The 12584-nt window shown below is 39.2% G+C and overlaps 1 protein-coding gene across 3 annotated transcripts; it reads left to right on the forward strand.

The window, feature by feature from the left end:
* The first annotated feature begins 982 nt into the window (after positions 1–982).
* Positions 983–12316, forward strand: si:dkeyp-97a10.2. Of its 3 annotated transcripts, none has more exons than XM_044208385.1 (6): positions 996–1302; positions 1797–1853; positions 2535–2900; positions 4159–4398; positions 5989–6085; positions 6405–12316. In XM_044208385.1, exons 2-6 carry the CDS (start codon positions 1802–1804, stop codon positions 6463–6465), a joined length of 816 nt encoding a protein of 271 aa, XP_044064320.1. In that variant the 5' UTR covers positions 996–1302; positions 1797–1801; the 3' UTR covers positions 6466–12316. The 3 variants fall into 3 exon arrangements, with proteins under 3 accessions (XP_044064321.1, XP_044064320.1, XP_044064319.1); XM_044208384.1 differs by having other exon boundaries at positions 997–1302; positions 1794–1853; XM_044208386.1 differs by lacking the exon at positions 5989–6085 and having other exon boundaries at positions 983–1302; positions 1794–1853.
* Positions 12317–12584: the final 268 nt, after the last annotated feature.

Genomic DNA, 12584 nt, shown 5'->3' on the forward strand with positions numbered 1-12584 from the left:
AAGTGAGGGCAAAGTACTATTAGATATTTTTCAGCTGATGTATTAGTGCCACCCACTGGTTAATTCCAGCTAACAGCAATCCTCTGTAGACTAAGATCTCCGTGGGAGCCACAGCTGTGATTCCCATGATTATTTATAAACCCTCTGCAAATACAAATGGATTTATAATCACTTTAAAATCCCTTGTTACATCTGTGTCCCAGGATGCGTTTCATAAAGTGAGAAGCTGCAGAGCTAACTCCTGAATAAGTGATGTCATTATGTTTCACTGCTCTGGTAGTATAAAAGATGTGTGTAGCTGACAAAACAATCTCATCTCAAGGCCTATTTAGTAGCTGTTCTGGAGTTTTTGGTTATATTACGGCATCTTGTTTGATGGAAGATTTTTCTCTGAGAGTTCTTGCAACCAGCTGATGTTTAAATTCTGACTTATCTGACTTACTTAATTTTAATGTGACTCTACTAAATCAGCAGCCTATTATTGTCTATGAAGACATGAAGAATTTAAGGGTTTTTTATACTACTACTGAACTTTCCCAGGGGAATGAGAATAAAATTGTCTGCATTTCCCTTTACGTGCTTGAAGGTGTTGCATGCTAGAGACAATTATTGGAAAAAAAAAATAAGAATAGAGTAATTCATGTATTACCTCCTCTTTACAATCCAAAGCCAAGACAATGTATTGTGTTTGCAGGGCAAATAGTGTTTGTGCCGGATAAGAAGCTTGCAGTACAAAGCCTATTTCATAAGACTGAGTTCCAACATTGCCACTGGTTTCCCTTGAAAAGAATACCATTGCATTGTATCTCTGTTTATAAACAGTGCAACAACAGTGGTGTGAAAATCCAAATCGAACATTGTTGTGCGAGCATGTGCGTGGACACAGGTTAGAGGACGGGGTGGGGGGGTTTCAACGGAAAGTTCTCTTATTTAAAACACAAAGCAGAAACATTCATTTACTGTACAGGAAAGAGGGGGAGTCGGGGGGGGACGACTGCTTGAAAACAAGGTGACGCCTACGTGACTCACTGACTGGACCTGACAAGCAGAGAAAAAGGCCAGAGAGAGGACATCTAGCTTTACTCCTGTTTGATGTCGTTTGCAGTGACAGCTGTAGATCTAGGAGCTGTCATCTTTAACCAGATTATTTCCCGCAATGCGATGGCAAGTGCTTTGAAGATTTATTTTGGGCCATAAATCTACTGGCAGAGTGAATTGCGCTGCACCTTAACCTCTGAGAAAGTGAACATAAGAGTGGAAGAGCTCCAACTCGACTGTTTTGTTTGTCTCAACTTTGGAGAGGTAGGTGAAGCCCACTGTAGTGGTTTTTTATGTGGATAACTTCAAGGTAAACAGCAAAGGGAATTCCAGGTTATATTTAATGCATGCAGGTTGGGTTGTGTTCCCACACTGCTATCAGTGTTTCCTCTCTCTGTGTTTTTGTTGTAGCAGCTGTGCTTGAGGGGGTTCATTTTAGTTTTGGCAGTAGACCTGTCCCTATTTTGTTCCAAGTTCTGATTCTAGTGCATGCAATGCCAATACTGTTGTTCTTTGGATACTTAACAAACAAATTAAGAAAAAAAATAATACCCTAAACATTTGGGCTACATTTTTTAGGAGAGGGACATGCTTCTTTAATTGTTTTTTGCTCTCATTTTAATTTCACATTTTCTCTGGAGGTGGTGTTATTATTCTTGCTGTAGTGGAACCCCTGCTGCATAAGTACAGAGGAAATGGTGTGCTGTTGCTGAGGTCATGGACAAATTCCTCTCTCTGTTCTCTGTCTACATCAGCAGGTGTTATGGATCTGCAGTGTTGCCTGTGCTGGAGAGTTGCCCTGCTGCTTCTCTTGAGTAAGGCTTTTTGTTGTAACCAACATCCTAATGATTTCTATTTAAACACCTGCTTGAAACTACAGGGAGAAAAACAAAATATTTTCTAATATTCTCTCTCTATTTTTAATGTTTTTCTGTGTGCAAGATAAGACAGCAGCATTCTTTTATTCTCTGAGAACACAAAGAAATATCATGGCAGTGTTGACACAAATGCAAACTCTTGTAAACTGCCTTTTGCATTAACGCCCACACTTGTATTATTTATATCTCCTCCATCCTTTGCCTATCACGTTAAGATGCATGATTAACACTCCTTGTGGTAAATGAACAGCGGCTTACCAGGTCCACTGCAGTTTTGACACAGATTTTAGGATATTGAAGTGGTTTGATGGATATCACATTAGGCAAGGCTGTCATGTGCTATAAATCACTGCTAGACATTGTTTGACAGAAAGCAGCCATACATATTCATAAAGTACATGCTGGGGACGGAGATTAAGTATTATGTCAGTGTTTGTTTTATTAGCTTCCTGTTCTGCCCAAACAATGCAAACCCTTCAAAAGGTCCAAACTGATGAATATGAAATACTGTGGATTATATTGGTCATCTGAATAGATTAACAAATTGTATGAGGCATGTAAGTTGAAGCACCATTCTGATGAGCATGCTATAACAAGTGGTCCAATCTCTGTCCTCAGTGCCATGTGGGCTCCAGTGTATGTCAGTGCACATTCTCAATGAGGAGCCTGTGCATGTAATCCCTGGCTCTAGTCTGGTTCTGAAAGCTCGGATCGGGCAGGGACCCCTGGAAGAGGTGTCTGTGGTAACCTGGGAACGGGAGCCCGAAACTGGAATTTCTCCAGAGAGAGTGACACTGGCCACATGCCCTGGCAGAAGCCTCAAGTGTGCTGGTACAAGGCCAAATGTCCATGTGAACGTGGAGCAGCAGGGGACGACACTTCAGATTAATGGATACAGCAGCTCGGACAGCGGCGTGTACGCTGTGACTGTGACAGATCACACAGGGGCCAAGACCACTGCACAGTGCATCGTCAGGATATATGGTACAGTATGACATGCAGCATGTGAATACATTTTTTGTGAAGTCTGTAGTTATCATTATAGAGATTGATGAAACAATTAGTTGATTAATGGATTAGTCAATTGACAGAAAATTAATCAACAATTGAGTTTAAAGAGTAACTTCAGTTTGTAAATGATTTGTCACTTACTTATTACACTATCAACTGATCCTGGTCCCCTTCTGTAGTGTTCATTACAAGCAGAAGTTACTTTCCTTTTTCCAGTAATTCTGTCCTCTAGACTCTAAAAAAAAACTGCAAAAAATCCATGACATTCACTGGTACAACACACCCCTGAAGTATGAGGCAATGTCACCTTGAATGCATTTTTTGAATTTGTGAAATGATGATAAGACTAATGGAAAGTGCAAATAATCATTAGTTGCAGCCCTAGTTATAGATGATTGTGTCCTCCACAATCCATAAGCAAGAAAAAGTTCATAAGGTCAGAAAGATCAATGGATCTTGGGGCTGTTAGAGGCTGCCAACAAGCCAACAGTTAAAGTGGGGAGATGTGAAGATAACTACTGTCTTCCTTTATCATTTTGAAACGCTTACAGAGGCAGTTTATGTAGAATCTCAGTAATGATATGAAAGCAGAAATATTTCAAATACTCATCAGCTGAGCGTGCTGGCCTTTCTAGTGTTAACTCCAACAATTACCAACAGTATAATGAATGTGTTTTAATTTCACTCGACCACGCATTGTTTCTTTCTGACAGTGGATGTCTCATTTGATAATGAAACACTTGAAATTAAATTTGCCTATAGGCTTTGTTTTCTGGGGCTTCCTTTTGTTTCTGTGCTTCTAGATGATTCCAGTCTCGTCGTAGCTTTCTAGTTTTCTGTCAAAGCTTCTTTGCTTTTACTCTCATCCATCTGCTCTAACAGTATCAATTCATCAGCTCCACTCTTCTCTACATCTGTTCTCTCAGCTTCCAGGGTTTTCCATCATCCCATTCTCAGACATTATGCCTCACTCTACGGTCTCATTATTGTCTCTGAAACTGAGCCAGTTTCTCCTGACAGCATTAAATGTCTCTCATGATTCTTTGTGTTAGACCCTCTTGGACAGCCTTGTGCCATTATTCTTATTTTATAACAGATAGATGCCCACGGCTGAGTTGAGCACCTGAAAGCACTTCACATCTCCTCATTTCTATCTGGCTCAGAGTTTTTACCTCCATTCTTATCACCTCTTTTCTTTCTTATCCTCACCTTCTTTCATCTGTCTTTACAGAGGAAGTGCACCATGTCTCAGTCAGCGTCAACGTGTCTCACTCCTTGCTGGTTTGTGGCGAGGCCTGGGGGACAGACCCCCACTTCAGCTGGTTCCATGAGAGAGTCGCCATCACGAAGACTGTGGGAAGAGTCTCCAAAGATGGAACAACATTGTTTGTCACCATGACTCCATTCTGTGGCCACTTCACCTGCATGGTGAGCAACAAGCTGAGCTACAGTTCTGCCACCTACACTGCAGGTAAGAGTTTACACCAAATTGTTTCTCTTAATTTGCAATAGTAAAGAGGATTTATTTACCTTACTTAAAGCTGCTCTAATCAATTTTTTTATATGAAGCGTATTTCAGCTCATTGTTTTGGATTTACAACCCACAACTTTAAACGTTGTAAACGTTTTGGTTTACTCTCACAGCTTCATATTAGCGATGTATCCAGCAACGGCTGTTGTCAGCAAAAAAGCTCTGAAAAAAGCCACTGTACACTACCTGTCCAAGACCAAATGGCAGACACACAAAGTTAGCAGCTAGCTGGTGAACATAGCGGAGCATTTAGCAGCTAAAGAGCCAGATACCGGTATATATCCCTCAGGAGTTGGTGGAGACCAAAAACAGAGCTAAAAAGGAGAGTGAATATTGGGTTTACATTCTCCATGTGGCCAGAAACACGACTCCAAATGAATACTAATGTTGCTCTGTGTCTGCTGGAAGTGTAAATAGGAAACAGTTTGCCATATCAACTTTTTCAATGTGATAATATGTCAATGTTGTGTTTACGGGTTGTTGAAATGTCCCCAGTACAATTTTGAGGAACTTACTTTACTTGAGTATTTCAATTTTATGCTACTTCTACTCTACAAAATTCTAGAATAAAATATTGTGCTTTTTACTGCACTACATTAAAGTGACCGATATAGGTACTTTTCAAATTGAGTTTTTACATACAAAATACATGCAAATCACGCATTTTTATGGATTAAACGAACCAGCTGTATATGAAGTAGCAAAATTTAATTCATTTCGACCAGTCACAAAATTACAAATGCTGCATACACTGTAATACATCAGTAATAATGACCCAGTAATTGAATAAATAATCAACATTAATAATAATAATAATAAACAATACAACAGTTTGAAAGGGGACATTCTTTAATCATGCCTAGTGAGTGCTTTAAATTTTGATAGGTTAAGTCTTTTTTGCTGATTATACTTCTGTATTTTTACTTAACTAAAATTTGTAAATACAAGTCTGACTTGTAAAGCCTTTTACATGCTACTTTTACTTACATAAAAAGGACCTGAATACTTATTTTACCACTGACAGATTATGAGATCACCATAATGTTTAATCCTTATTTGTCTAAGATAGTTGATTGGATGAAAAGGTGGCTATGCCTGTTGATGTCTTGTTTACCGTGAGATCACTGTGTTGTGTCATGGATATTCAGAAAAGACTCCTTTTTACTGTGCCTTGTGTCTATCCTAAGCCGTGTCCTGATTGCACTTTGTTCTATGTATTGTATCACTGGCAGTGTTTCAGTGATAAAGGATTTTCCACAGCCCAATCAATAAATCACTACTGCCACTACTGCTACTGCTGCTACCACTGTTGCTAAACAGGCGAGACAAATGCAATTCTTCTTATCTGAGGCGTGATGATCCAAAGACAGTCAGGGTATTTTAAGATACCTCCTGTTAGCTCTTGCTGTTCCAGTCAGTTTAGTGACTGTGCAAACTTGTTGCAGTGGACCTTTTTGGGCTTTTAGGGCAGCCATGTCAGATGACTTACGTTTTTTTCCCCTCATCGGGTGTCTTTTTCCTGGTTGACAGCACCTTGTGAGACAGAGGACAGAGGGACAACAGCAGCTGTAGTGTGTCTTGTCCTCCTGCTGCTGTTTGGGGGAGTGCTGGCATTTCTGCTGTGGAGGTACAGTAATGCACATAGACACTGGCAGACACAGAAACAAATCTTATTTCAGGCTATGGTCTGATGATAAAGCCATACGCTGACAGAAAATAAGACAATGGTAGTAGCTGCTTTAAAAAGGGACCAAAAAAAACTAAGGGTACAAAATGAAAACAGCAAAATGCTACAGAGCTAGTGTCCTCCCACATGATAAGTGACACACATGAGGCATGACAGGCCAGGCTGTGTCTGCTGACAAAACAATGGTCATGTTTACTCGAGCCGGTGTGTGGTTTGTCACTGCTGTTTGATCTAAATTGGACACTTGGTTTCTTTTCAGGAGACACAGGCACAATAACAGAGGAGAGAGGCTGCACGAACATTTGGATGACACCATCTAAAAAAAACCTAAGATACACTTCTGTTACTCAGAGGTCTCAGAGAGGAGAACAGGAAATGGACTGGACTGTGAGGGAGGAACTTCCTGTCCTGTGAGCAGCATGTCCTTACACTGCATTGAAACAATGTGAAGAGTGAACTGCTTGCTGGCAAATAAAAAATATCTAAAAATGGATATTCAGCTTGAAGTGCCAGCAATGTCTTTACACTACGCTGCACCTGACACTGTGTGCTCAATAAAATATTAATTTTGTAAGCTTGTATCATCTGCACATTGTATTGAAATGTACTGTATTGCCTTCATAATAAAATCCCTTCACAGAATGTGACAAAACTCAGTGATTCAGCAGTTATTTGAATAAATCGAAAAAGAAAGACAGTTTTAGTTTTAAAGCTGTTTTGACAGGGCTTAATTTGTTCATAATGAGTTGTAACCTTTTTTTCTCAGATTCTAGATGTTGGATTAGCCTGATGCCCTCACTGTGTGTGTAGGTGCACAGCTATGCTATCTATAAACGCTCTTTCAACTAAAGGTTGAAGACAGGAGTTGGCAATTGTGAAACAGTGAAAACAGTATTGGATAACAAATTCAACAATGGGGATTACACATTAGAAAAATATGAGATGTAAACAGGAATTAGACCACATAAAATGAATTAGTAACAAGGAAACTGGATTCACAAAAGTATAGGCTAGCTGTCAAATTAGTCACATTGTCCCTCATGCTGGGAAGAAAGTGACCATACATTCCTACAATGCAGGAAGTACAATACTGTAATTAATCTAGAAACATGCACATAGTCCACAAGAGTGAAAGTAAAAAGAGTAAAATACATAACAGTTAGCCCGACAATCATTTTACTTGAATTGTTGTATTAGGAACACATCAGCACAAACTGAAGAGTGTTGCTAAACTTTTCAATATCCCAAAAAATGTTATACATTTTCTTTCCAGCACTATAAGAATACTTTTAGTGAATTCAGGTTCCTGTAGAATCTGTGCACGTAACAGACGTCAAACCGAAATCCTTTACATTGATCAGTTGTCACCTATTTAGTCTGGGTCTTAAAATGTGGCTTGATATGTTCTGGTTTTAGTTCAATATGGTACCGACCCACTGTGGATTCAACTTCAGTGATTTTGGGGGCACATTTATCTTCTTGGATTCCTATTCATTTCTGTTTTGTTTTTTTCCCTCTCGTTAAAGTGAAAGTAACACTCTGGACACACGATCATCTACGCTTGCAATGTTAACTTTCACAATACACCTATCACACCACATAAGAAATGAACCCTCTAACCCCTAGCGGTGTTATGGCTGTGCTCTGTAGAGCTATATTGGACCACATGGAGGAAACAGGACCAGAGAGCCAGAGGTCAAATGCAGGACAAGTTATATCAGGAATGGGAGGAAAAAGCAATTGAACATCTGCCATGAAAGTTTAGGTGTGCCTCTGGGAGTTTTAGCCAAAGATCGTTTCTGCTTTCTATGCCGATAATTTGAAAGATATCAAAGAAAAGACCCTCCATTTGCAGCTACAAAAGTCCTCAATATTGTCAGACCTTAAAACTGATACAAGAATAGAAGATACAGCTTATAGCTCCCTGAGGCTATATCCTAAGGTGGAACAGACAATGATGAAATATTATGAAAATGGAATGAGAACTGTAGAGGGATAGGTGTGGAATACAGATCACTCACTACTTAAGTCAGTACTGAAGTTTCTATGCACCTTCTAAATTCGTCTGTCCAATATGAAACAAATATCAGCTTCATGCATGTCTGTAAAGTTGCAAATATTGGCAATATATAAAACATACATCAGCCCTCTCAAGAGGACTTCTGACAATATAAGCCTTAAAAAGGAGGGCAGAACATTTCTCAAATGGCTTCCTCACCCGGATTCATGCCAAAATCCCCTCTGTCACAAGTCCATTAGCACTGCTCCCATTGTATTGTTAGTTTACCCTGTGCTCCCTTGCATTCACATACCTCCCATCAGACTACAGAGGAGATGGAGGTGCAGGAGAGGCACATCCATCATGTGGAGCTGAACCTGCAAGCCACAGAGCCTCCTCTGAAGCTTGCCCAAGCTGGATTTTAAAAAGCATGTCAAGAAATCTTCCAAAAGGAATGAAAAAGATATCATCTTAACAGATAAATCTGGTTCTATATTCTTATTATTGTCAACAAATCCAATGAAAAGACCACAGCCAACAATGAACAGATCCTGCTAACAAGTATTGTTGGCAGAGCCAAAGCCTGATATAGCTTATTCTTCTGTGCCGTAGAGCTCCATTGTTGTCCAAAAACTACTAAAAACACATCACTGAGTCACATCGTTGCACTGGGTAACATGTTTCTTCATTATGATGAACACATCCATTGTAGTTTATTTTGAGTCAGTCCATTATGCACCATCCTGCTGCCGTAAAACAGAGCATCAAGTCCTTGTAAATAGCCAACAAATACAGTATTAACTCCTGTTCGAGTAATGTTTGCTAAAAGCTACTGCGCTCAGTTCTTTCAGGAAATCACTTAGCCTATTTTGTAAAAAATGAAAGTATATATTACATTTTTTTGTTTTCAGTAAGAACAAACGGGCCACACAGAGAGATTAGTGACGTCAGAAAGTATTGATAGATGGACTGTTTTTGGTCTTTTCATGGGATTTGTTGACAATAACAAAAACGAGAATATCGCCAGCCTTATCCTTTAATGGAAAACTGACAGAAACAATTTAAAGTCTCTCACAAAAGTTTTGTCAGTAGTTCCCCAAAAGTAGCTCAATTATCTTTACTCCGGACCTGCTGTCTGCAGAGAAATGGTAAAAAATATCAAACATGATTGTACTCTGTGTCCCAGAAATTACTCCACAAAGTCGCTGTTGTAAAAACAAGTCTAAGAGTCTACAGCCACGTTAGCAGCTCTGTGAGGCTGTACTCAGGCAGTGGTTACTTTCTTTTTAAATTTGCATAACATCTCCATCAAATTGTCTGTAAATAATAAAATTAATTATAGAGACATTGCCAGACACTGAGGGCTGACAAGTGTACAATAACTGAAGAATGGCCGGGAAGGACTAACTGTTAGAATGGTCCGTCATAATTCATGCAGTCCATAAAATAGAAAAGACTGCCTGCTGATCCCTGACAGCTCAATATTATCTTATCACCATCTCTGCTCTCACTGGCACGCACACACACACACACACAATAGCTAATTCATAGATTCAGATTTCAGATTCTTGTTTGCGGGGTGCATTGTACTCTGGAGCTGTAAAGAGTAGTGCACTGATCCATGAGACATCCATGAGAAACATCAGCAACCAGTCTTCCCTCTGTTGACTCCCAATTATTCAACGTCTCTCTGTGCATTCCAGTAATGTTATTCTTATCACGGCTGGATTTCCTTGCCAGAACTATACGTATTCATGTTTACAGAGATAGGGACCCGTGAAGGGCTAACAAAAGGAGAATGGGTGGTCTGGTGTGATTAGAGAACAACGTGCCTAGCTATTTATTGTCAGAGACTTGGAGTTGGTCATTTCATGATCTAAGCATGTTGTTATGAGCTTCTTAGCTCTTAAAGCAAAAGTTCGACATTTTGGGAAATGGGCTTATTTGCTGTCTTGCCAAGAGTTAGATGAGAAGATCGATACCACTCTGTTACATGTACGGTAAATGTGAACCTGGCTACTCGTTTCCCCCTATTTGCAGTCTTTGTATTTAGCTAAGCTAACCAGCTGCCAGTGTTGCTACATTTGACTAACAAAAAGTAGCCCAATCAGAACCTAGAAAATGTCTAACTACTCCATAAGTGATTGTCACTTTGGCTCAAATTTTAAAAAGATGTTCATGAAGAAAGTGCATCAAAATAGATCTGGGTAACTTCATCACTTTCCAGAATCTTTTAAAAGAGCCAAATATTCACTCAGCAGACGGTCGATCACAAACTATGCTTACATACACAAAGATTGTAGCAAAAAGTAATTCAATGTTTGTTGCTGACAGTGCCCAGCAGATGCCAAGTCCTGTGGTGGGATGATCTTCTGGAGCTGGTGGATCCTCTTTTGCAGGTTGACAATCTGTGATAATTCATCTGTACCACCAAGTCATTTTTCATTTATGGGCCAGAGGAGATAGTTGTGTGCAGCCTGTGAGTCATAATAGAGGTTAGAGGTAAAATAAAAACGTCTCACTCAAGATATAACACTGAAACGCCTGTGATGTAAAGACAAAACAAAATAAGAGCAAAAAAAAAATACTTTGGGAATTGTGCCATCAGGCCTAATCTTTTCCATAAGTCTCCAAAAGTCTCCATTTCCACACATTCTTCTGTCCTTCTGGGCCCTTCATGTTTCCAATTCAGCCCTCGTTGTGACTTCTCTCTAGTACCTGACCTCAGGCTTAACCTCCCAAAACACGGACACCCTTTACATCCTATTGTACATACTATATGTGAGCCCTCATAGCGCATCTCATTCCTTCCTGCTCAGACCAGACTTTCTCTTGGTGAACTGCTCCCACTCCTGGTGAGAGTTGAAACTGCAGAGGATATGTTAATCCAGGCCATGACAGACAGACCAGATATTCAGTAAATTATTCATCATTTTTAAGTGAATAACCATGACACCAGATCACAGGATAGGATAGCTTTGAAAGTTCCTCGTACTTATTCTGAACTTGGAAAGACCAGTACTGTGCACATTACTACTAGAATGAACTGCAAAACAAAGTGAGGTCAGAAACATTCATTCATGTTTGTCATTCATTCCTTTGAGAAACTGTGCTTCATTGTAAATAATATTTGCAATTGTTTTAATGAAAAGGTCTGTGTGTGTATGTGTGATAACTTTTTATGTAACTGACTCTTCTTGTTGTATAGTATATGTAAATTGTCTCAGGTCTTTCTTGTAAAACAGATCTTGATCCCAAGGAGACTGTGTTTACTGGGTCCCCCAAAAGTCCTCTCAGAGGAGCCCCACTTATGATAAAGCCTCTTCACTGAATTTTAAACCCAAGTTCTGTTTTGTTTGTGAACCCACAACCTATTACTCAGAAATGTGGGTTTCTGCTGAATGTTTGTGAATATAAAATAATATTTAAATATAAAATATTTTTTGGTGATTTGGCAGCCAGGTCCAGTTTAGCACACAGCTGCATTTTAAACCCCTGCAAGTTCTGGTTTAGCTGGACCTGTTCTAAAGCACAGCTACAGATGCCACCATAAGTTTCTTATTTTAAACAAAACAGATATTTTGTGTAAAATGCCTTATTTCTCAGGACCTTTTTGCAAAAGATACACTATGTATATATATATATATATTCTTTAAAGGAGGCACATCAACATCCTTGTTTTGTTTTGTTTTTTAAACAAATATGAACAACCAGAAACCTCCAACACAACTTCAAAAAAAGCAACAAAATTGCATCAAGTAAGAAAGACAAACTTGAACAGGGATCTCCTATTCCTTTTCTCCAAATTCTTCTGTTTATGGCAAACCAGGTCAAGATGTTACAGACACAGCTAATCAAGGAAACCTTCAGAGATGATGAAGAAGCACAAGAGGAAAAGAAAAAAGAGAACAATGAGCACCAACAAAGGGCGCATATATCAGTGTTTGTGTTCATTTTGGAAATTAAAGTTTCAGTCAAAACAACCTTTAATGAGAAGAAAGCTCAAAAACAATACACAGAAAGAATATGTAACTGTCTATCCGATTCCCCTAATCGGCTGTATGAGAGACACCTGTGCAGTCCGCACAGGTGAGACTGTTTGTACATTCGGTTGCCTTGTAAATTAATTTATAAAAAATGTTGATTCAGAGCTGTATTAAAGCTGACACATACTTGCAGTTGGTATTTATTTTAATTAGAACCATTTATGTAGCTGCTTTGGTAATTATGATAAAGTGTTGGCTGCCAGAATTGCTGGTGCATTAATAGTTGACTTAGCAAAATTATGTAATGTGGCAAGGGAGAAATTCTCCAACAAACATGATAGATCCCTCATACACTGACTGAAAGACTTTTTCTGCCTAACAATTGAACAAAGCTCAGCATCAGAAATTATTGAATCAAGACCTCTGACAGTATAAAAAATAGCAATTCCTGTCC

Source organism: Siniperca chuatsi, linkage group LG9 (assembly GCF_020085105.1).
Source record: "Siniperca chuatsi isolate FFG_IHB_CAS linkage group LG9, ASM2008510v1, whole genome shotgun sequence".
Classification (NCBI taxonomy): domain Eukaryota; kingdom Metazoa; phylum Chordata; class Actinopteri; order Centrarchiformes; family Sinipercidae; genus Siniperca; species Siniperca chuatsi.

What these genes read in the sequence shown, in the direction of transcription:
- si:dkeyp-97a10.2 (XM_044208385.1), top strand. Translation starts at nt 1,802, where the DNA reads ATGGATCTGCAGTGTTGCCTGTGCTGGAGAGTTGCCCTGCTGCTTCTC. An exon ending in TGCCCTGCTGCTTCTCTTGA is followed by an intron (nt 1,854 to 2,534) that starts GTAAGGCTTTTT and finishes CTCTGTCCTCAG; the next exon opens with TGCCATGTGGGCTCCAGTGT. An exon ending in CTGGCATTTCTGCTGTGGAG is followed by an intron (nt 6,086 to 6,404) that starts GTACAGTAATGC and finishes GTTTCTTTTCAG; the next exon opens with GAGACACAGGCACAATAACA.